At 40.0% G+C, this 25,744-nt stretch overlaps 2 protein-coding genes across 2 annotated transcripts in view; both read right to left on the bottom strand.

Annotated features, from left to right (window-relative positions):
• Nucleotides 1-11,055, bottom strand: part of LOC146968284 (junctional adhesion molecule-like) — a 30,011-nt gene extending 18,956 nt beyond the window's left edge. Inside the window, exons 1-2 of the mRNA XM_085760484.1 lie at nt 10,944-11,055; nt 4,191-4,559 (exon numbers count right to left, since the gene is read on the bottom strand). Coding sequence (XP_085616610.1) covers nt 4,191-4,559; nt 10,944-11,055 — 481 coding nt within the window. The remainder of the gene's footprint in view (nt 1-4,190; nt 4,560-10,943) is intronic.
• Nucleotides 11,056-13,571: 2,516 nt separating this feature from the next.
• LOC146968283 (motile sperm domain-containing protein 1-like) lies at nt 13,572-25,495 on the bottom strand. The gene is made up of 6 exons (XM_085760185.1): nt 25,309-25,495; nt 22,970-23,129; nt 22,051-22,126; nt 18,788-19,140; nt 15,375-15,530; nt 13,572-14,286 (listed from the first exon to the last, which is right to left on the bottom strand). The coding sequence occupies exons 1-6, from the start codon at nt 25,393-25,395 to the stop codon at nt 14,258-14,260; spliced, it is 861 nt and encodes a 286-aa protein (XP_085616311.1). The 5' UTR covers nt 25,396-25,495; the 3' UTR covers nt 13,572-14,257.
• Nucleotides 25,496-25,744: the final 249 nt, after the last annotated feature.

Genomic DNA, 25,744 nt, shown 5'->3' with positions numbered 1-25,744 from the left:
CATAACCCAAAATATTATCAGATACTAAACACGAGGCAATCAGTAACAAGAGATATAAAAAATATATATACGCTAATATAGAGAAGAATCAATAGAAAAATATGTAGAAAGATATAAAAAAATATATATTTCATAAAAAACTATTTCAACATTATAGAAGAACAGTTACAGCAATCGAAATGTTACCAGAGAATAACTATCAAACACCCTTAGAGAAATGCTTTAATGTCAAACTCTTCGTTTAAACCTTAAAGCTTGAGATTTACTCGGTGTAGGCGAGATGTGACTGACTGTGAAAGAGACAATATTTTAAAATGTACGGACAACAATCGACCCGGATCGTGATGAGTTTTTTAATCTCTAGCTCTTTGTCAGCAGATAGAAGTGATTCAAACTAGGGCTGCCACGATTAGTCGACTAGTCACGACTACGTCGACTATTAAAATCGTCGACAACTAATTTAATAGTCGATGCGTCGTTGTTTGTTTTTTTTTTAATTTTGTTTTTCTCTCAAAACTGCTGCCGCACCTTCCACACACGCACCCGCCGCTGCAGCCGCCCACCACACACACACATGCACTCACTCACTCAGTACACATAGGTGTTCTCTCTCTTTTCTCTCTCTACCGGTCTTGTCCCTCATCAAGCGGCACCGGTGTAACCCCCCCAAGTTATATTTGAATGATAAGCCTACCAAAACTTTATTATTGTGAATAATTCCTTAGTTTCAGGTGTCTACCTCATTTTATTTAAATGTAGCTATGTTTAATGCCAGAGACAAATGAAGGAAAGAAAAACCTATAAAACCTTTAAGTATTTATTTTGGTGTTGTTTAGGCCAGTGCCTTTATCCTTATTTTACTCAGCTGTTTGCACTTTATGCTACAGTTAAAGCTGCATATTTCATTAAATGTTTAATGAACTATCATCTTAATTGTCTTTATTTTTAGTTAGCATATACCTTAAACACTTCAAGCTGAAAGGTAATTATGGTTATATAAGAGCAGCTGCATGCTGGTGCGATAATCTGTATGTTTTACATTCAATTTACGTATGATCCCATTAGTCGACTAATCGAAAAAAATAGTCGGTGACTAGTCGACTATCAAAATAATCGTTTGTGGCAGCCCTAATTCAAACTAAGACATGACAGAGGACAAGCATTTAAAAGACAAAGGTTTAAAATGCTGCGTTTTCACACGTATGTCTATAGACCAGAGCGGCATCTTTATGCAAATGAGAGTGACTGAGGCATCCTGGGTAATTTAGGGGCAGCGCCCGGCATCCCTCCATTGTAAAGTTCAGCCTAACTGGCTTGACAAACTAACTAACAGAAAGTTGTGTATTAACAGGCTGTTTACAGACAACACTGAGCCAAAACCTCCCGGTGATTCCACCAAATACGTGTAGATGTCTGGGTCAGACATTTCTGGCCACTGTGGGAGGCTAAAGGAGCATACCGTAGATTCATTCAGACATTTCTGGCCACTGTGTGGAGTCATTGATCACTGTGGGAGGCTAAAGGAGCATACCGTAGATTCATTCAGACATTTCTGGCCACTGTGTGGAGTCATTGATCACTGTGGGAGGCTAAAGGAGCATACCGTAGATTCATTCAGACATTTCTGGCCACTGTGTGGAGTCATTGATCACTGTGGGAGGCTAAAGGAGCATACCGTAGATTCATTCAGACATTTCTGGCCACTGTGTGGAGTCATTGATCACTGTGGGAGGCTAAAGGAGCATACCGTAGATTCATTCATTGTAGTTTTTCAAGATAGCGTGAACGGTGGGTTTCAAAGAGGGTGTCAAAATAATTATGAGACATAGTGCTACAAAAGAAACACAAAATAAAACATTCAGATTGATTGTTAGTTAGTCTACGCTCCATCAAAACACAAAAAGCCACTGAGTGCAATTTAAAAATGCCGGGTGCTGCCCCTAAATTACCCAGGATGCATCAGTCATTCTCATTTGCATAAAAATGCCGCTCTGGTCTACAGGGGAATCGGTTTGTTTTCCCCCACGGCTCTGACCGGAAGAGACGTTTCCTTGGTTACCGACTCGGTGTATGATGAGAACGAGAACCAGATGATCAGTCCAGACTCAGTGAAACCTGCTCCTGTCCTCCAGCCTCACTGATTCTGGGTCTGTGTGTGTGACAGAGTCTGGGTCTGTGTGTCTGAGTTTACGTTTATAGATGATAAAACCAACAACCCCACCACCAACCAACAGAGCAGCAGCAGGCAGACCAACTCCCAGTCCAACGTGTAGACCCTCGTCTCCTCCTCTCTCCTCTGGGTCTGCAGAGAGAAGCAGAGTGAGCTATATGACGACAAGCGGATTTAACATTTAAAAGCTAAGTTTGACTCTCTAGAATTAACATTGTAGATATCAACAACGTCTTTCTGACTTGTCGTTACTACATTTTGAATAGTTGGATTTTTTATTCCAGATCTCTGTGATTCAGTTTTGCCTCTTGTCAAAAAGAACATTTCAGATATCTGCAACTACGTTCTACCTAGGACAAATGACGTCACTTTAACCATTCATGTGTATGGTTTGGTTTGTCATTACAGATATCTACAATTCAGCTGCAGATATCCACTATGCCTATGTGAATTACAGATATCTGTAACTGAATTACCACTAGTACTAATTCCAGTCTGAGATATCTACAACATCATTTTGACTAGTCATAATTCCAGTTACAGATATCTACAACGTCAAAACTTAATTACAGATATCTGAAAAGGGACGTGTAGATATCTTTAATTGAGGTGAATTAAAGATATCTTGAACTGGAATTATGACTAGTCAGAATCAAATTGTAGATATCTGTAACTTTTATTTTACCTTTATTTTACCAGGCAAATTGCTTGAGATAAAAAAAATCTCTTTTACGAGCATGGCTAACTGGAATTAGTAGGGGAGACCGGGGATGATAGTAACACTTTTTGTTTGAGCAAGTGTAACTCAGTGGTTGTTGGTGCTAGAGATCTCAAATTTTGACATGTGGTACCCATATTTGTCTGCTGTAAATGACATACACTTGGACTTCTACTACACCATCACAGATTATGTAAATTAATGTCAAACACAAAGAGGTATCTTGTTACAACCTACCCCAATACCGGGGTGAATTGTAACACTACTTGAGGATGGATGTAACAATTAAATTATTATACTTAAAAAAAGATCCACACTTAAAATGTATGCAGGCACTTTAATGAATAATAAAGAAGGAACCATAAACTTGTCAGAATACAACAATAATGATAAAAAAATAAATAGAAAGTATAAGTTAAATACAATAAAAATACATACAATTAAATAAATAAATATATATTAAATAAAATAAAGAATAATAAAGTATAAACTGTTGTGTGTGTGTGTTTTGTAGCCTTGGCGACTCGTCTCACAGATGTTCCTAGATGACTTCAGCTGCTCCCTTCTGGAGAACTTCTGCAGGGACACCCCTGTACAAAATGTCAATATAAGGGGAACAGTTCCAACCCTCCCCATGCCAGGCAGCCATTAAAAAGCTAACCATTTTTAGCATTTAGCTTCAAAGCTAGCACTAATGCAGCATATCAAATTAAACTAGAGAAACTACTACTTGAGCTTATGTAAGTGAAACAACTGTATCTACAACACAATGGACACTATGCAAAAAATAGTTGTGATAGAAATATTTACTTTCTTACCTGAAAAATCGTTTTTTGGCTCCAGAACAGACAGTTTTCAACTCAGAGACATGAGGCTTCACCTGTGAGCTCCATTTGTAAGTGGGCATGGACTGTACTGATGACATCACCACAGCTCGTTTCTGAGTGGTCAAACTGAGAGTGTTACAACTATCCCTTTGTTACAACCATCCCCGGTCTCCCCTACTAGTCGTAATTCAGTTCCAGATATCTGTAATTCACATAGTGGATATCTGCAACTGAATTGTAGATATCTGTAATGACAAACCCCATACACATGAATGGTTACAGTGACGTCATCTGTCCTAGGAAGAACGTAGTTGTGGATCTGAAATGACAATTGTGGATAGGAAGAACGTAGTTGCAGATATCTGAAATGTTCTTTTTGACTATATAGGCAAAACTGAATTACAGAGATCTACAACACATATCCAGTCTGGCTTTTAAATGTTAAAATGGCTTGACATAGTACTCTGGGACTCACCTGACTGATGAACCTCCAGGTGGACGATGCTGATTGGCTCAGTCTTAAAAGTGGATCTCTTCTTCCAGCGGTTTGTTTTTGTTTTTCCCAGGAAGACTCGACACTCGTATGTTCCCGTGTCGTTACTGGTCACGTTCTTCAGGATGATGGACACGTCTCCGTCCTTCATCTCTCCGTCCTTCAGCTCCACCCGGTCTTTAAAAGATGGAAGCTGGTGCTGTGGAACAAGTACCTTGTCCCGAAGCATCAACACGTATTCATGTTCCAGTTCAGGTCTGGTCCACTCCACAACTACGATGTCGGTGTTGCTGGGAGCTCGACACGGCAGAGAGACAGACTGTCCCGGTTCAGCTGTGATGTTCACTGGGACTGAAACAGAGAAACAGAGACAGCTGAGCATCAGGACCTCCGCCTCCACTCTGCAGCCTTATACAGTTCAGATCACCTGCAACCAGTGGTACAAGAGGGGCGGCTAGAGGAGATCCCATTTAGAAAAACTTTATTTGGTCAGTCAGTGTTTTCCTGTAGGGCAGGCAAAGAGTGGAATACAATACCACAAAACATAGGATAGTCCATTTCATACGGTGCATTTAAAGCCAATCTAAAGAAATGGTTAATAGAAAACCAAATTTGTGAACACTAGTCCCTGAATCCCCTGTAGTACATGGCTTAAAGGGATAGTAGCATTTTTTTAAAGTGTGGTTGTATGATCTCCAAATATCCCCTAAGTACTTTAATTGCAGTAGAAGACTCTCTGCACTCCTCCCGTTAGCAACGCCAGCCCATAATAGCCCTGCCCAGAGATTTACAACATACAGTGTTGTGAACAGACCCAAAGAAACGGCCTATTTTCACGGCCTAAAAGAGGTTTTACCTGAAAAAAAATACACAGTTCCATTGTTCACTATAATATAATTTTTTCCAGCCCTTCAAAGTGCAGGAAAAACACAGTTTTTATTTGGACCTAACCAACTGCTGATCGGCGGGCGCTAACCCTGGGCGGAGGGATACGTGAGTTGGTTAGGTCCAAATAAAAACTGTTTTTTTCCTGCACTTTGAAGGGCTGGAAAAAATTATATTAAAGTGAACAATGGAACTGTGTATTTTTTTTCAGGTAAAACCTCTTTTAGGCCGTGAAAATAGGCCGTTTCTTTGGGTCTGTTCACAACACTGTATGTTGTAAATCTCTGGGCAGGGCTATTATGGGCTGGCGTTGCTAACGGGAGGAGTGCAGAGAGTCTTCTACTGCAATTAAAGTACTTAGGGGCTATTTGGAGATCATACAACCCCACTTTAAAAAAAAATACTACTGGTTGTGGATTGGATAGTGTTTGTGCATGTGTGCGTATGGGTGGGAGGGGTGGGGGTTAAAGTGTAATGTTGCTGTTGTAAATATTGTGCTATTTGTCTTAATGTGATTTGCTACCTTTATTATAGGTCTCATTGCCATGAGCATTTACATTTTATCTTTTTAAAATGTTCATTAATGTACACTGTCCCTCTCCAACAAATAGGCTAAAGGAAAAAGAAAAAAAAAAAAAAAAAAGGAGCAGTGATGTCATCAACTGGGTTTTCATCCAAATGTATCGAATTCAAGAGCGGATTTTGTGAAAATGCGCAAAAAGCAAATGCAAATTTATGCCCGTTTCCATTCGTTATTGTTTTGCGATTATTGGGAGAGGAGGAGGAGGAGTGGTGCGCCGTGAGATTACGTCATAAGAGAGTGTGAATGTATCCATGACAACAGTTGACACTCAGCTGACACTCAACATCATGTACAATTTACTTACTTTCCGGACTAGACGCACCCAAGAAAATACATATCTAGGCCGCACTTGAATATAAGCGTCAGGTTTTCATGTTGTAACATGAGATATTTACACAGAAAGACAGTAGGAACTGTGACAGTCCGCTCTCTTGGCATTAGTAATAAATAGAGATGTCCCGATCACATATTTTTGCCTCTGAGTCATTTGATTTTCAGTATCTGCCGATACCGAGACCTGATCCGATACTTTAGCAATGCAGTAAAGTTTTTAATGTAGATCAAATGTATCATCCCACTATTTTTCTGTTCTTTGTGCTCTACTATGGATGTAACAATATCACCATCCCACAATAATACTCTACCTCAATAACAAGCCCATGACATTTATTGCAGTATTGTAAGACATGTCATGATATCAAACTCTCCCTGTATGATATTATTATATTATAATATTATAATAATATTAAGTCTACAACAAGAACATTTGGTCAAAAATAAAATAGCTCATGCCTTTCTCAATCACCAGCCTCTCTCCCCTGATCCCACCCTCACCTGCCTGTCTGCCCCCATTTCACTCACATAATGGTGGCTTGAAGATTGATCTTGACTCCTTTCAACTTCAACTTCAAACAACTTTATTAATCCCACCAGGGGCAATTGATTTCAGCAGCTTGCACAGTCCATAAAAAACACAGTACGAGTACACACAGTAGGTACATATAACAGATAAGGTAAATAAATAGATAGAATAGGATGCCAAGGGTACAGTGTTGTCAAAGATCCGTTGAATGAGTGAATAAGTACATAAGTTGCACATGTTTGACCAATAAAAATGTGCATGGCAAGAGGAATAAAATCATTACAAAGAATTTAAGAGGCGAATAGCAGAGGGGACAAAAGACTTCAAAAAACGGTTTGTCCTGCAGACAGGTGAAACATAGCGACGTCCTGAGGGCAACAGAGAGAATTCACTTGACAGCACGTGACCAGGAGAAGACAACATGTTATTTACTTTCCTCAAAGTTTGTTGGTCACAAAAACTGTTCAGGTCCCTAAGTTTCATTCCTGTGATCTTGGAACAGGTTTTTATAATGCTATACAAGCTGTTTTGGATGATGTTCCCATTTATTGCAACAAAAAATAAGAACATCACCATGAAGTTGCTGTTGACTGGAGACCTGTGTGTTACCAATCTAACAGAAACAGAACTACACTACACTACACCCTTGTGGTCAAAATAAGGTACTTGCACAATGCATAAATAAAAAAAATGGCTCCTACAAACATCTGTAAATAGTTGGGTCATCTACAGATGTTCCGTGACCGTGCAGAGCGAAGGTTTGTTTATCACTGGATTTGTTATCTAGTATAAAGGTTAAATAGAAAATTGCCCAAAAATGTGGGGAAATCTTGTCCACAGTGCTGCGTAATACATGGTTTCTGTTTCTATTTGGGTCAAGAAGTTCATAAATGATGTAGATTTATTGATTTGACCTATTTTTGACATTCAAATTCAAGATGGCCGCCAACTTTTGGCTCTTCAAATGTCAATTTTTCAAAATCTTCACAGAGCCTCAATATTATAGGCTCAAATGAAAGCTCTGCTCATACTGAGTTCAGTTAAGGACAATAAAATTACAAGTAGGGCACACAGAAGGTCAAAGGTCAAAAAGATCAAGGTTTGTGGTTGATGAGAAACAAACTATGCTGATGTCCTTTTCCGTTAGTTACCTGAACTGTGTTGGTCAGTGGTCCCATCAATTCATTATGAACCAAATCATTTTACACTTCTCAATAGCATAAAATATCTCTAAAGTTGTCTTCTGCAGTGATTCAACAAAGCATACCTGCATATAAAACAACTAATCATTAAATAAATATAAAAAAAACAGTTGTATTAATTTCTAATGGCTGCAGCTTTCCATAGTCATTTTACTTAGGGATGCACATGATTAACCATTAACCAATATCAAGAACTTTGACTGATTAATACTATCATTATTATTATTATTATTTTTTAGCTCCTTATGTCGTCAACTTATGGGGGCTTGCTGACACATGCAGACTTACAGTCGTGCCTTCAGTTATATCAGTCATTCATTTTGCAGCAGGAAGTTTAAAAAAAAAATTCTATTCAATTTTTATTTTATCTTTTTTTTTTTTGTATTACCTATTCATTATTATTGTTATTATTATTATTATTGTATCCTCTATACCACATTATGTATATACTGGGAATACCACTCCATCTGCCTCTCACACACACACACACACACACACACACAATACTACATTTATGTGTCATCGTAACACGTCATTTCCTGTTGTTGTCTGTACCTATGTCGACTGTTTGTATGTTTGTCCATGTGCTGTAACGTATTTGTCCCTTATGTCACCTTGTCTATCACTTCACTTCACCAATGAAAAAAAAACTAGCTTTTTAAGCTCATTTTGAGTTTTTCTACAAATGTTTATTAATGTGCATTGTCCCTTTTCAAATAAACTGAACTGAAACTGCTCCACAGACGAGGTCTGCTGTTCCTCTTTTCAGCCTGGTGTTCGGCTGCACTCAGGCTGTGTGTTTAATAACAGCAAGAAAAAAAACATCGACAACAGAGGATCAGGTTGTGGCCGTGGGCCGCTCCTTGAGTTTGACATATGTGGTCTATACAGTCTACACGTCTTGTTTGACCAAGGGACACAAACTTTACAAAAACAACTAAATGAAGGACAGTGGTCAGATATTGATCAGACAGTGTAGCCTAGTACGTTGGTAAAAAGAAGAAAAATAAAAAAAAGACATAGTGGCACAGCAGGTTTAGGGATAATGACTAAGTAGTTGTGTTAACGGATTTAACACGACATGGTGGAGGCAAAGAACCACCCAACACAAAGGGAAGCTGTGGGCAATAAAATTAAATATTTAAATAATTAAATAATATTAATTTAAACATTAAATAAAAAGTTTAATATTCATCAAGACTCACAGAAAGACATTTTACAGACGTAGTTATGTAGGCTGCAGCTGCGTCAACAAACAGGAAGAAGAATTCTAACTGCGCCATCACACGACACGAGGCAGCGTCGTGCCCCACTGCACTGCAAAAACTCAAAATCTTACCAAGAATATTTGTCTTATTTCTTGTCAAAATGTCTCATTTCTAGTCAAAACAAATCTCATTCTACTTAAAATAAGACACATCACCTAAAAAGTAGCTTGTTTTTAGACACTTTTTACTTCTTTCAAGCAGATTTTCACTAGAAATAATGTGATAGTGGAGCAAGTTTTTCTTTCTTATTACAAGCACAAAAAACCTGCTTTTACTGGCAGATTTTTCTATTTATTTCAAGTGAAAATTTGTTTGAAACAAGTGAAAATGATCTAAAAACTCTCCTGTCTTAACGCTCTGAAACTCTGTTGGTTTGATACGGAGCCAAACAACAGGAAGAGATCGGCCATGTTGAGACAGAGAGAGACTGACGACAGCTAGGCTACTCACTCTACGGTTACTGAACCACCCGACACAAAGGGAAGCTGTGGGCAATAAAATTAAATATTTAAATAATTATTAATTTAAACATTAAATACAAAGTTTAATATTCATCAAGACTCACAGAAAGACATTTTACAGACGTAGTTATGTAGGCTACAGCTGCGTCAACAAACAGGAAGAACAATTCTAACTGCGCCATCACAATTCTAACTGCGCCATCACACGACACGAGGCAGCGTCGTGCCCCACTGCACTGCAAAAACTCAAAATCTTACCAAGAATATTTGTCTTATTTCTTGTCAAAATGTCTCATTTCTAGTCAAAACAAATCTAATTCTACTTAAAATAAGACTCATCACATAAAAAGTAGCTTGTTTTTAGACACTTTTTACTTCTTTCAAGCAGATTTTCACTAGAAATAATGTGATAGTGGAGCAAGTTTTTCTTTCTTTTTACAAGCACAAAAAACTTGCTTTCACTGGCAGATTTTTCTACTTATTTCAAGTGAAAATTTGTTTGAAACAAGTGAAAATGATCTAAAAACTCTCCTGTCTTAACGCTCTGAAACTCTGTTGGTTTGAAACGGAGCCAAACAACAGGAAGTGATCCGCCATGTTGAGACAGAGAGAGACTGACGACAGCTAGGCTACTCACTCTACGGTTACTGAACCACCCGACACAAAGGGAAGCTGTGGGCAATAAAATTAAATATTTAAATAATTATTAATTTAAAGCTCCAGTTGGTAAGTTGACGAAAGTGAAAGTAAACTCCGCGACTTGGTCGGAAATTTCAAGACAATACTCCGTCAGGTCCCTTTATGAACCTCTGCCAAGCGCCCCACACACACACAGACACACACAAAGTAGCCATAAACGCACCCACAGAGGAAAAAAAAAAAAAAAAAAAAGGTACCGTACCCATAGCACGACGTGTAGGAGCGGCGATTGGCTGCTCCTCCTGCTCCCTCTACCTGACTGGTGGAGAATCGTCGGGCGCGGTGGATTTTGGCAAATACGATTACAGGCTGTAGGTGGAGCCAGAGGAGTTGGATTTTGTCCTAAATTACTCATTTAATGTCTGACCATCAGAATATAGTGACAGTTCCAGCAAATATGACTGAATAATTGTTACCAACTGAAGCTTTAAACATTAAATACAAAGTTTAATATTCATCAAGACTCACAGAAAGACATTTTACAGACGTAGTTATGAAGGGCTACAGCTGCGTCAACAACCAGGAAGAAGAATTCTAACTGCGCCATCACAATTCTAACGGCGCCATCTTAACGCTCTGAAACTCTGTTGGTTTGATACGGAGCCAAACAACAAGAGAATCCGCCATGTTGAGACAGAGAGAGACTGACGATGGATCCTCACTCTACGGTTACTGACTACAGTAAAACTACTGTAATTACATTAAAACTACATTAACTACATTAAAACTACTGTAACTACATTAACTACAGTAAAACCACAGAGACAGTTCTTACCTCCAGAGGACAGACATGCAGGGAGACGCAGCAGGAGACACAGGCAGACCGGCGTCAACACCGCGGAAGAACACTTCTTCTTATTCATATTCATATTCTGGAACACTTCCATATTCTATTTTTCTTCCTCCTTGTCTCTTTACTGTCTGTGTCCAGTCCAGAGCCGACAATGTCAAACAGCCATTAGAAGCTGCTGCTCTTCCGTCGTCTCTTCCGACTCGGACTAACCGCTGCATGGTGCAAGACAGTTGTTTAGGGCGAGGACCGGATGGACCCGGACAGCCAACAGGCAACAGGTAGAAAACTACAGAGAATTGTGTATAAAACGAATACATCACGTTTAAAAGTGATTAAAATAAATGTCTCATGTAGGGGAGAGTGGCGTAATGTGAGACACCCCCTGTATCTAGTAAACGGAACACATTTATGGTCATCTGACCGTTATGTTTTCAAGCCCCTCCCATTTCCCCATGGCCATGAAGGAGAGGACCTCATGATGCTGTGGAAAGCATGTTTTTTTTTCTTCACTAAAATGTTATTTTTGCATGTAAAAGTAAATCTTCTTGCTGTCAACTTAATCAACTGTTGTGCCAAAGCAAATTGATTCAGGTAGAAAAACTTCTATGATACATGATGATACATCCAGTTTCATTCCCACCTCAATCCGACTTCTAAACACTGAACTCCCACCAGAACTTTTTCCTTTTTAATTAACCTGTTTTTAACTAATTTTTATCCTTGTATGTGTCCTTTGTTTTTAACCTTTGCTGCGAGTACTTGTACTTATGTGTGGTTGTAGGAATGTGTATTATTATTGTGTTGGGTATGGCTGTGGTATGTATGTGTGGATCGTTGTTTTGCACCTGCACTTTTGATGTCCTTCCGCAACGAAGTTCCTAACGGAATAATAAAGTACTTTTGAGTTGAGTTTGAGTTGATGAACTACCAACACATAAAACCATGTGAGGATGCTGGCTGAAAATTAGCCTGAATTTAATCTAAGAGAGGTTGTTTTTTCTAAAATGGGGGTGTTGGGGTAAAGTGAGACCATGGATGTATTATAATAAATCCATGAGTGAGACACTGTGAGCACCACACACAAAGATTTACACTAGAATCTCGTCCCCCAAGCCAGAAATCTTGCATGATCAATGATTTGTAGCCACACTGCTTTGTTATGATGTGCTCTCAGTCAGCTCGCGTCTTTGTTGGTTAATTTTATTGGTCAATTTTAGTCACATTCCACTTTGTCGCCCCCCCCCCCCCACACACACACACACATACAAGAGGACTTTTGATCAGCATGCATTGCACCCTCAGTTTATGTGTTTGCATGCTCCGTTGAAAAGAGGGGAAAAAAAGTGCGCGCGCGTCAATGCACGTCACTCATCTGCGTCCAGCGCGCAGTTACCTGCACCAGCAAAACGCTGCTCTCTGCAGCACCGTTAACATAACGTAAACAATGGATATTCGGAAGTGGTTCAGTGAATGTGAATGTGAATGTGTTCAGTGAACACAGAAGGAGCATGTTGCACAAAAGAAAAGCTCATCTGATTCAGATTGCTGTTGAGAAGGACCTTACCCAAAAGTTCACTGGAGAATGGAGAGAGAAACTGCTGAGAAGATTCAACACATCTTCAAGGAGGCTGCAGCTCTACTAAGTAAAGGTATGCTGTTCCTCTAGGTGGGCCTATATTTTAAATAGAATTCTGTTTTACTGTGTCCTATGTTATTTTTATGAGCTTAGTTTAACCTTTGTCATCTCTCTTTGTCCAATAAAGGTCATGTGCCCCCTGGTGGTGTCAGTGTGCAACTATTCTGGAAGTGCCTACACGGAAGACTGTCTCCACTCCCATAAAACCTGCACCTTATGCTGTGGTATGGCGGTTTCTGCCAGATTAAATGGACATCACAGGTTATATTTATTTTTGTTATTTATTTTTCTATGTTTCATTTTCAGGCTAAGAAATATTGTCTGATGGGCGAGGTAGCCCAGACTAAAGCATTTTCTTTGTTCTGCAGGAATATTGCTGCAAAAATGCACTTTAAATGTTTGACTGGTATCATTCCACTTAAAAAAACTGTTATATTTAGTGGTGGTTTTGAACTGTATGGATAAAATTAGTTAGAATTTCTATGTTTTATTTCTAAGATAAGAAATATCTGTTGCTAGATCATCTGATGGGTGAGGTAGCCAAGACTAAATGTAGCATTTTCGTTGTTCTGCTACAATATTGCTACAATAAAGCATTTGAAAGACACTTTAAACATCCTTGTTTTGCTAGTATCATTCCGCTTGAAATGATGGGACAATGCATAATTTAGTGTTGTATAACATGCCAGGCATGTGCACCCCCTCTGATCTGAGATGCACCCCTAGTCATCATTTTCTAGAACCGGCCCTGCTTTTGATCAAAATGGTCACGATTGTCGGGGCCTACAATATATCTGACCCCCCGAACTTTAAATAAAGTTGAGAAAAAAGAGAAAAAATCACACAGGAAGTGACAGCAGCACTGTGTCAAAATAAAACGTGTGACTGAAGGTGTTTGTGTTGTTTCCTGAGAGTGAACACACACACACACAGACACACACACACACACACTCCCTTTGCAGCAATAATTTATTTATTGAAGCGTTGGAGCCCAGACGGTTCAGACGGTTCACCAGGAAGAAGCACGGAGCTCGTCACAGTCAAACTAAGCACAAGGTCAGAGCTTCACTCAGTCGTCGACTACATTCATGTGTGTGTGATGAGTTCATGGACAGTCTGTCTGCGTGGAGGAGGTCAAAGGTCAGGAAGGGTGTAGGGCTGCCCCCCCCGACCAAAGATTTTGTCGGTCGACCAGCAGTCGTCACTTATGGCGATCAGTCGACTAATCGACCCGCCGCCGGTGAGCGCTGTGGGACGGGACCGGGGCTCAGACAGCACCCGCTAATGGTTGAAAACAGCGGTGATACGTGAGACCTGCCGTGCCGTGTAAAAAAAACGAAACAAAAAAAACAACAAAAAAGTGTCACGCCATGACTTCCTGTATCTGGCCCTTCAAAATAAAAGCCTTATAGCCTTTCATATACAGTTCAGTCATTGATGTTGGCTTAATTTTGACAAGACACGGCTCCAAATGTTTTGTTTTTTTCTCCTACGACCAATCGACCAATGAAATTTTGGTCGGCGAATGATCTTTTGGTCGACCAGTGCTTGGTCGACTATTTGGGGGCAGCCCTAGAAGGGTTAAACAGTTCCCATGGCGATAAAGAAGCTGAAAGTCACTGAAACAGAGCGGGCGGCGACGGCAGCGTGATGTCACTGGTCACCGTAGAAACACAATGGTGAGGAGGCCTGAGGGAGAGAGAGAGAGAGAGACGGGAAGTGAGAGTGTGTTTTATCTGTGTGTGTGTGTGTGTGTGTGTGTGTGTGTGTGTGTGTGTGCGCGTCTCACCGAGTTTAAGTAAAAAGACAGAGAAAGGGTGTAGAAAGAAGGAAAGAAAGTAAAAAGACAGAGAAAGGGTGTAAAAAGAAAGAAAGAAAGAAAGAAAGAAAGAAAGAGGAGTAAAAAGACAGAGAAAGGGTGTAAAAAGAAAGAAAGAAAGAAAGAAAGAAAGAAAGAAAGAAAGAAAGAAAGAAAGAAAGAGAGGGGCAAAAAGACAGAGAAAGGGTGTAGAAAGAAAGAAAGAAAGAAAGAAAGAAAGGAGTAAAAAGACAGAGAAAGGTGTAGAAAGAGAGGAGTAAAAAGACAGAGAAAGGGTGTAGAAAGAAAGAAAGAAAGAAAGAAAGAAAGAAAGAAAGAAAGAAAGAAAGGAGTAAAAAGACAGAGTAAGGGTGTAGAAAGAAAGAAAGAAAGAAAGAGAGGAGTAAAAAGACAGAGAAAGGGTGTAGAAAGAAAGAAAGAAAGAAAGAAAGAAAGAAAGGAGTAAAAAGACAGAGAAAGGTGTAGAAAGAGAGGAGTAAAAAGACAGAGAAAGGGTGTAGAAAGAAAGAAAGAAAGAAAGAAAGAAAGGAGTAAAAAGACAGAGAAAGGGTGTAGAAAGAAAGAAAGAAAGAAAGAAAGAAAGAAAGAAAGAAAGAAAGAAAGAAAGGAGTAAAAAGACAGAGTAAGGGTGTAGAAAGAAAGAAAGAAAGAAAGAAAGAGAGGAGTAAAAAGACAGAGTAGGGGTGTAAAAAGAAAGAAAGAAGGAAAGAGGGGGATAGACAGACAGACAGACAGATATCTATAGATAGATAGATAGATAGATAGATAGATAGATAGATAGATAGATAGATAGATAGATAGATAGATAGATAGATAGATAGATAGATAGATAGATAGATAGATAGATAGATGTGTGTGTGTCTGTGTGTGTGTGTGTGTGTGTATAGTGCGTGTGTGTGTATAGTGTGTCTGTGTGTGTGTGTGTGCGTGTGTGTGTGTGTGTGAGTGTGCGTCTCACCGAGTGTGTAGGCGCAGGCCAGCTTCTGATTGGTGGAGACGTGGAGGCAGCGTGGAACCATGGAGCTACTGTCACCGTGGAGGGGGAGCATCAACACCGCGACACACAGCGCGGCCACCAGCACACACACCACCCACCGAGACACACCGCGCACAGCTGCACACACACACACACACATACACACACACACACACACACACACACACAAGTCAAAGAAAGAAAGAAAGGAAGGAGTAAAAAGACAGAGAAAGGGTGTAAAAAGAAAGAAAGAAAGAAAGAAAGAGAGGAGTAAAAAGACAGAGAAAGGGTGTAGAAAGAAAGAAAGAAAGAAAGAGAGGAGTAAAAAGACAGAGAAAGGGTGTAAAAAGAAAGAAAGAAAGAAAGAGAGGAGTAAAAAGACAGAGAAAGGGTGTAGAAAGAAAGAAAGAAAGAAAGAAAGAAAGTAAAAAGACAGAGAAAGGGTGTAAAAAGAAAGAAAGAAAGAAAGAAAGAAAGAAAGAAAGAAAGAGAGGAGTGAAAAGACAGAAAGGGTGTAGAAAGAAAGAAAGAAAGAGAGGAGTAAAAAGACAGAAAGGGTGTAAAAAGAAAGAAAGAAAGAGAGGAGTAAAAAGACAGAGAAAGGGTGTAAAAAGAAAGAAAGAAAGAAAGAAAGAAAGAGAGGAGTAAAAAGACAGAGAAAGGGTGTAGAAAGAAAGAAAGAAAGAGAGGAGTGAAAAGACAGAAAGGGTGTAGAAAGAAAGAAAGACAGGAGTAAAAAGACAGAGAAAGGGTGTAAAAAGAAAGAAAGAAAGAAAGAAAGAGAGGAGTAAAAAGACAGAGAAAGGGTGTAGAAAGAAAGAAAGTAAAAAGACAGAGAAAGGGTGTAAAAAGAAAGAAAGAAAGAAAGAAAGAGAGGAGTAAAAAGACAGAGAAAGGGTGTAGAAAGAAAGAAAGAAAGAGAGGAGTGAAAAGACAGAAAGGGTGTAGAAAGAAAGAAAGAAAGAGAGGAGTAAAAAGACAGAGAAAGGGTGTAAAAAGAAAGAAAGAAAGAAAGAAAGAAAGAGAGGAGTAAAAAGACAGAGAAAGGGTGTAGAAAGAAAGAAAGTAAAAAGACAGAGAAAGGGTGTAAAAAGAAAGAAAGAAAGAGAGGAGTAAAAAGACAGAGAAAGGGTGTAGAAAGAAAGAAAGAAAGAAAGAAAGAAAGTAAAAAGACAGAGAAAGGGTGTAAAAAGAAAGAAAGAGGGTTATTTAGACCAGTAGTTCTGAAACACCAGAAATACACAGATATTTGTTCTGAGACTGAAGAACGTTACTTTTTTAGTCAAATTATATGAATTTTTGTAAATATTGTAGTGAAATTTATGGAATGAAGTGGTATAATTTCTACATTCAAACATTTCTAAAAAGAGACCCCCCCCCACCCCAAAAAAGAAGAAAAAAAGAAAAAAAGAAAATAGTGGGGCGGATTAGCTCAATATTTTACACCATTTATCTCTAATAAAGAATGGTTTTACCATCTCAGCGACCTTTCCATTTGATTCCTGGTGTCATAATTATCCGAAAAGTGTGTTCATTTGTCTTTGTATGATGTCTGGTTGAGGAGTTATGAAAATTGGCCTTTTCGCCATTCGCGCGGACATAAATTCAAAATGGCCGGCAAAAAACCCCCATGGAACATTAGTTGACCCGGGCAACAAGCAAAAATCTTAAATAGACATCTTAAGGGTCCTTAAAAACCAAAAATGTTTGAAACATATCCACCAACACATCCACCAAATGTTGTGCTTCTACCACAAAATAAACAATTCTTGTGATTTATTAAGCTAATCTGCCCCACAGGGATGCACATTTTTGGGGTGCGCTACCCACACGTTTAGCCCCGTTACTCATTCCATGAATGCACCATCCTTACAAGATGTACCTCGTTGTAAAGGTGACTAATCAGGCTTTCCAACAATATACAATACATCACCAGTTCGTGTTATTAAAAGGGCAGTTTATATTCATCATTAATTTATTCACATAACAAATGGCTGCCACGGCCACTAGGGGGCGCTTTTGAGGTGGCCCAATATCCAGATTTGTTTGAAACATATTCACCAACACATCCACCAAATTTCATGCTTTTATCACAAAGTGAACGATTGTTTAGCTAATCCGCCCCACTAAAAAGAAAACAATCATCTAGAAAAAAGTGGTAAGATTTATTTATTTTAAAGTTTTAAAGAAAATTCTAGAAGAAACTGGTAACATTTCAAAACATTTTTTTATTTCTTCTATTTTGAAGAGAGTAGTATATTCGCACATCCATGAATTTTCTGTTGCAGAGGTCAGTGTAGCTCACGGTCTGTGGAAAAGGAGAAACTTGCACACTAGTGGTGGGAGAAAAAATCGATTCATATAAATATCACGATATCTTTTTTGACGATTTTTAAATCTTTTTTGTTTTTTAAATCGATTTTTTTTTTAATTTTATTTTTTTTAATTTTATTTTTTTAAATATTGTGCAATGTGCATTTGTTCGCCTTTTTTACATCCAGAGAGTCCAGGTTTTGAAAAGGGTTTAAGTTCACTTTATAATGGAGTATGTTAATTTATAGGCTCCTACAGTGTTAGTGTGCAGATAAATGTTAAAAATGCTAAAGACTAAAAATCGAGAGAATCGGCAATATCGTAGAATCGCAATTTAAATCGAATCGCCATCCAAAAAAATCGTAGAAGAATCGAATCGGGAGAAAAGTGTATCGTCCCAGCCCTACCAGAAATACACAGATATTTGTTCTGAGACTGAAGAACGTTACTTTTTTAGTCAATGTACGATGTTCAAATTAGGGCCAATGGTGTGAATATTTGTAAATATTATAGAAATATTATATAGAAATTTCTGGAATAAAGTGGTACAATTTCTACAAAAACATTCAAACATTTCCAAAAAGAAGAGTGGAAATGGAAAACTGTCCCTGAAGGCAACGTGCATCAGTGGTTTTGCATGAATTTCCCTCTAAAACAACTCTGTGTGGTAACGTTGTGTTATTATCTCATAGCGTGGTGAATGTGCAGCTCACAACTTGTCCACCAGAGCGTTGTGGAGTTGTTGGATTGTGTATTTGATGAGTTTGATGAGGGAAACCAAGAAATCCCATAATGAGCCTCCGTAGCGTAGCTCTGAGCAGCTCACGGCTCTGCTCCGCCGTTCTAAAAACAGCTTGCACCGACAATTAAAGGTAACGAACCTACTGCTATGACTATAGGGATTATGGCAATGGGCCAATTTACCAAAATGTTGAACTATCCCTTTAACGTTCAAGCTGCTCTGTGCAGTGTGCAACAATAACAGTCAGCGTGCGCCATTCGATGACAACGGCAATATGAGTGACAGTGACGCTCCCGCATGGCTGCAATGTAAATATTTACACAGCTAAGGTCAGTCTCACCTGAGCAGGTGGGCAGCTGCAGGCGAGTCCGAGTCCGAGTGGGAACCAGGAGAGGAGACAGAGGAGTCAGCTGGCCTCCTCCTCCTCCTTTACTCCTCCTGCTCTTCCTTCTCTCCTCCTCTTCCTCTTCTCCTGCTCCTCCTTTACTCCTCTTTCTCTTCCTCCTCTCCTCCTCTTCCTCTCCTCCTCCTCCTGCTCCTCCTGCTCCTCCTCCCTGCTCCTCCTCCTCTCCCTCTCTCAGCTCGGCCCAGATCTCCCGTTCTCCCACCCGACCTCCTCCTCCTCTCACCTCCAGGCGGAACCGGTCTCTGCGGCCCCAGTGGCGAGGGGACACGTCCAGGTGACGCACCACCCTGCAGCAAACAGGAAGTGAAGTCATCATCATCATCATCAGCAGCAGCAGCAACAGTGTTGGGCACGTTACTGTAATAAAATAACATTTATCTGAAGGAAATGCATGTGAATGCTGAAAGCAGCTGAAAGAGGAAAAAAAGACAGAGATAGGTGGTAGAAAGAAAGAAAGAAAGAAAGAAAGAAAGAAAGAAAGAAAGAAAGAAAGAAAGAAAGAAAGAAAGAAAGAAAGAAAGAAGGGAGTAAAAAGACAGAGGGGGGTAGGAAGAAAGAAAGAAAGAATTATAGCTGCTGCGCAGCGATGGGTCGGGTCCGGGCTACTTTTGGGCAAATTTAGGCAATTCTGAGCAACAAACAGGAGAATAGGAAGACAAGACAGTTGTCCTTATAATGTCCAATTTGCATCAGTTGAGGATTGAACCCACAACCTCGGGAACCAAAGACTGTTGTCTATCGCACTGAACTACTTGACAAGTGGCATTCAACAGTGGCTTCACAAATTGAGTAAGCCATTCACTGTCGTGTAGGCAGATTTGAAACCACAGTAAAAAGAAAAATCAGTTTTTGAGGTAAAATAATGATATGTATTTGTCAAACATCTACTATGAGTCTAAGATGTTAAGAGCTTTCGCACATGGTCCAGTCCAAGCTATTTGGATCATCATCGTCATCATCTCCCTTGCTGGGTCTCGAACTCACAATCTCTGACACCAAGAACCAGCTCTTAACTCGCTGAGCTAATTGGCTGTTAGTGAGACCTGCTGTGTAGCTTCATTTATCCACTCAGGTGAGTCAGTGCCCGGGCAGCTGTTGTCAAGGCAGATTTCAAAAAGTATCTAAACAAAAATCTGTTAATACATAAATTGCATCTAGACAGCAAAACAGCTTGAGGACATGTGACATCTTGATCTGTCATGATCATCCTTGCTGGGCCTCGAACTCACAACCTCTGACACCAAGAACCAGCTCTTAACCCACTGAGCTAATTGGCTGGTACTGAGACCTGCTGTGTAGCTTCATTTATCCACTCAGGTGAGTCAGTGCCCGGGCAGCTGTTGTGATGAAATGGTCAAAAGTCAGAAATTCAGTCATCCAAACAAAAATCTGATAATACATAAATTGCATCTTGACAGCATGGAAATGTTGGTGATTTGTTTTTAATGATACGTGTTTTGCTTCATAAGAGAAAATCTGATGTTTATAAATTCCACTCTCACATTGATTGCAGTTGTTCCCATGAGAGCAGAATTCAAAATGTTCTAGAAAATTCAGTTTTTGAATTAAAATTCTGATATTTGCCAAACTTCATCAACCATGACTCCAGAATATTCTCATTTTTTTTCAGGAAGTTTGAAAATGTATTTAGCAAGAATTTGATGGTATATGTTTACAGTACTGTTTACAGTCAAACGTTTTCATGCACTGTAGGGTCAATTTTTGCTTAATCAAAAATCCGAGAAACAAGTTTTGTGGAGGACGGTCTGGAGATGCTCTGTAGCAAGTTTGGTGTCAATTGAGCAAAAATTGTGGGAGGAGATACATTTTAAAAGTTTTACAGTTATTGAAAAAAACAGAGTGATGGACTTCATAATTTGTAATAAGTTTAAAGCAGATAACAGCGGCACGGCCGTTTCGGCTAATGCTGTGTTCAAGGCAGGCTTTTGAAACCGTAAGTTACAGCTTCAAGTCACAACTACGACTTGGTAGCGTTCCAGGTATCCCGTAGCTCGTGTTTTTACCGTCCTGTTGTCTGTGAAAGTTCCCTATAACGGCCACTCGTAACTTCCGACCCGTGAACTCGTACCAGATCGAACTGGTATGACTTCACAGGAAGGAAAAACACAAAGTACGAGTTTCCTTGAACGCACCATGAGTTAGCAGCCCCCGCCCTTGTCAGGCATCAATTGGTCCTCGTGCTACGTCACCACATTCACGCGCATCCCTTGGCTGCACACACAGCCCTTCATGCCGTTCTCTCCCCTCATTGGATAACACTTGTATCCCACAAGGAAAATTTTCTCCTCGGGTTACAGCAGAGCAGAGTGACGGAGAGACTTGTGTTTAGGCTGAAATACTTCATGTAAGTGATTGCTGACGGAAAATAGGACTATTTAGGACTTATATTAACAAAAACATTCCACTGATATCTGCTTTAAGTGGACAAAAGTTTCAGCAGTATTGAGGCGACATTGTGGTGAAGTTTCAAAACTGTAGCATCTACCGTTGGTTTGGTAGGAATTTTTAAAGTTTTTAAATTTAAACGCTTATTGTGCCCCCCCTAGGAGGGGGGGGCACATGTCCTTGGAGTTGAGTGCATCTGGCATGGGACTGAACCTTTGTGCAAAGTTTGGTGAGTTTTCGCCCATGGGAAGTATGACTTCCTTGGAAGAAGAAGAAAGAAAGAAAGAAGAAGAAGAAGAAGAAGAAGAAGAAGAATTCCTAGGAATACAATAGTGTCCCGGCAGCTTAGCTGCCCGGACCCTAAAGAAAGAAAGAAAGAAAGAAAGAAAGAAAGAAAGAAGGGAGTAAAACGACAGAGGGGGTAGGAAGAAAGAAAGAAAGAAAGAGAGTAAAAAGACAGAGAAAGGGGGTAGAAAGAAAGAAAGAAAGGAAAGAGTAAAAGGACAGAGAAAGGGTGTAGAAAGAAAGAAAGAAAGAAAGAAAGAAAGAAAGAAAGAAGGAAAGAGACAGAGAGAGAGGGGTGGGTAGAAAGAAAGAAAGAAAGAAAGAAAGAAAGAAAGAAAGAAAGAAAGGGCGAATAGATAGATAGATAGACAGACAGACAGACAGACAGACAGACAGACAGACAGACAGACAGATAGATAGATAGATAGATAGATAGATAAATAGACAGATAGAACGATAGATAGACAGATAGAACGATAGATAGATTTCCAGGTGTGTGTACTTACAGGTCGATGCAGGACTTGGCTCTGACTTGGCCCTCGGCCTCCACCACCCTGTAGAGCGAGGGAGCAGTACACAACACTGAGGGAGAGAGAGAGAGAAACAGTTGTAGTGAACGTGTGTTCACCAATTTGACTAAATGTTGAACTATCCCTTTAACACTAAGACTTGGGCCCAATTCCAATTCTATTTTTCATCCCTACCCCTACCCCTACCTCTCCCCCTAGCCCTTAACCCTTGCCCTTGAAACGGAGCTACAAGGAGTAGGGTTGAAAGTCAACCCCTACGAATTGGGACACCACTTCAACAATCACACACGTCATCAGTCGTCTCTGCTGGCTTTCACATAAGCAGACGTGACGAGCTTTTGCCACAAATCCTCTATTCAAAACCACGTTAACTTAATAAAATTAAATAAAATTTAATGAAGACTGATCGGTTCATTGTAAAACATTTATTTATTGATGTAAATGTGGTGATTTCTGTCCGTATAGGCTACAGATCCCCCAGGCAGTGCTGCTTCTGTGTCCAAAACACACGAAGCTTCACTTTTAATTCAAACAAATTAATGCGACAATTGTTACATTTCATCAATGAGACCAACATTTATCTCCTAAAAAGAATGTAACTACGCGGCGGTAAACCTTTAAAACCCTGCGGGTAAGTTAATTAGCGGTCGTCTTTTCAACCGGGATGACGACGGAGGTTGGCCGGCTGACCAGCTCTCTGGACGGGGTGGTGTCTTCGTGCAAAACGAAGGGTTAGGGCCAAGGGGGGGATTGGAATTCACCCTAAGATTTCCTCTGCCGAGCAGCACTGAGCGGTTCGGTGTTAGTTACATATATTATGAACAAATCCTTTTTTTTTTTTTAGTAATGAACTGAGTTGTTGTCGCTGCGGTTGCCGTGCCGACCGGGTACTGACTCTTGTAGCTGATGCTGAAGGCGTAGGGGTTGTAGAGCGTCAGCACTCTGCGGTGGAGGCTCCTCTGTCTGGAGAAGAACAGCAGCTCCGACGGGAACAGGAACACAGGCAGGTGGGGGGGGCAGGGGGGGGAGGGGACACGTCCAGGTGACGCACCACCCTGCAGCAAAGAGGAAGTGATGTCACCACCACCATCATCATCATCATCATCAGCAGCAGCAGCAGTAGCAGCAACAGTGTTAAAGCAGATATCATCGGCACGGCCGTTTCGGCTAATGCTGTGTTCAAGGCAGGCTTTTGAAACCGTAAGTTACAGCTTCAAGTCACAACTACGACTTGGTAGCGTTCCAGGTAACCCGTAGCTCGTGTTTTTACCGTCCTGTTGTCTGTGAAAGTTCCCTATAACGGCCACTCGTAACTTCCGACCCGTGAACTCGTACCAGATCGAACTGGTATGACTTCACAGGAAGGAAAAACACAAAGTACGAGTTTCCTTGAACGCACCATGAGTTAGCAGCCCCCGCCCTTGTCAGGCATCAATTGGTCCTCGTGCTACGTCACCACATTCACGCGCATCCCTTGGCTGCACACACAGCCCTTCATGCCGTTCTCTCCCCTCATTGGATAACACTTGTATCCCACAAGGAAAATTTTCTCCTCGGGTTACAGCAGAGCAGAGTGACGGAGAGACTCGTGTTTAGGCTGAAATACTTCATGTAAGTGATTGCTGACGGAAAATAGGACTATTTAGGACTTATATTAACAAAAACATTCCACTGATATCTGCTTTAATAAAATAACATTTTCCTGAAGGAAATGCATGTGAATTCTGAAAGCAGCTGAAAAGGGAAAAAAAAGGACAGAGAAAGGTAGAAAGAAAGTAAGAAAGAAAGAAAGAAAGAAAGAAAGAAAGAAAGGAGTAAAAAGACAGAGAAAGGGGGTAGGTAGAAAGAAAGAAAGAAAGAAAGAAAGAAAGAAAGAAAGAAAGGAGTAAAAAGACAGAGAAAGGGGGTAGAAAGAAAGAAAGAAAGAAAGAAAGAAAGAAAGAAAGAAAGGAGTAAAAAGACAGAGAAAGGGGGTAGGTAGAAAGAAAGAAAGAAAGAAAGAAAGAAAGAAAAAAGAAAGGAGTAAAAAGACAGAAAGGGGGTAGAAAGAAAGAAAGAAAGAAAGAAAGAAAGAAAGGAGTAAAAAGACAGAGAAAGGGGGTAGAAAGAAAGAAAGAAAGAAAGAAAGAAAGGAGTAAAAAGACAGAAAAGGGGGTAGAAAGAAAGAAAGAAAGAAAGGAGTAAAAAGACAGAGAAAAGGGGTAGAAAGAAAGAAAGGAAAAAAGAAAGGAGTAAAAAGACAGAGAAAGGGGGTAGAAAGAAAGAAAGAAAGAAAGAAAGAAAGAAAGAAAGAAAGAAAGAAAGAAAGAAAGAAAGAAAGAAAGAAAGAAAGGAGTAAAAAGACAGAGAAAGGGGTAGAAAGAAAGAAAGAAAGAAAGGAGTAAAAAGACAGAGAAAGGGGGTAGAAAGAAAGAAAGAAAGAAAGGAGTAAAAAGACAGAGAAAGGGGGTAGAAAGAAAGAAAGAAAGGAGTAAAAAGACAGAAAAAGGGGGTAGAGAGAAAGAAAGAAAGAAAGGAGTAAAAAGACAGAGAAAGGGGGTAGAAAGAAAGAAAGAAAGAAAGAAAGGAGTAAAAAGACAGAGAAAGGGGGTAGAAAGAAAGAAAGAAAGAAAGAAAGAAAAAAAGAAAAAAAAGAAAGGAGTAAAAAGACAAAGAAAGTGGGTAGAAAGAAAGAAAGAAAGAAAAAAGAAATGAGTAAAAAGACAGAGAAAGGGGGTAGAAAGAAAGGAAGGAGTAAAAAGACAGAGAAAGGGGGTAGAAAGAAAGAAAGAAAGGAAGGAGTAAAAAGACAGAGAAAGGGGGTAGAAAGAAAGAAAGAAAAAAAGAAAGGAGTAAAAAGACAGAGAAAGGGGGTAGAAAGAAAGAAAGAAAGGAGTAAAAAGACAGAGAAAGGGGGTAGAAAGAAAGAAAGAAAGAAAGAAAGAAAGGGGATAGATAGATAGATAGATAGATAGATAGATAGATAGATAGATAGATAGATAGATAGATAGATAGATAGATAGATAGATAGATAGATAGATGGTTGATAGATAGATAGATAGATAGATGGTTGATAGATAGATAGATGGTTGATAGATAGATAGATAGATAGATAGATAGATAGATAGATAGATAGATGGTTGATAGATAGATAGATGGTTGATAGATAGATAGATAGATAGATAGATAGATAGATAGATAGATAGATAGAACGATAGATAGAGGCCCCTCCCCCTCCCCCTCCACCTGTCTCACCGCCGTCGCCATGGCAGCCTCTCCTCCTCTCCTCTCTCCGCCCGGTCCCGGTCTCTGTCCGTCATGGCCGCCCCGGCTGCTCCTCATTGGTCCGTTCTGCTGCGTGGTGTCCCGCCCCCGGCCACCATGATCCGAGTGCTGTCATTGGACGCCTTCAAGTATGATGTCACAGCATCTCCACCTGCTGCTGCGGAGAAAAGAAAAGTCAAGACAAACAGATGAGGGAGTTAAAGGGACATTGTGTAGGAATTCCTCCCATCTAGCATTGTGGTTGTACATCGCAAGCAACTCAGTGGTATTTTTCATGCTGCATTCACGTGAAATCGGGCAGACGGCAGACGGACGACAGTCGCTGCACGCAACGGCATAACTCAAACTCAAACTCAAAAGTACTTTATTATTCCGGACATCGAAAGTGCAGGTGCAAAACGACGAT

This window comes from Trachurus japonicus, chromosome 18 (genome assembly GCF_045865225.1).
Source record: "Trachurus japonicus isolate A0001 chromosome 18, Traja_1.0".
Taxonomy (NCBI): Eukaryota; Metazoa; Chordata; class Actinopteri; order Carangiformes; family Carangidae; genus Trachurus; species Trachurus japonicus.
This window is presented reverse-complemented; position numbering and strand designations above follow the sequence as displayed.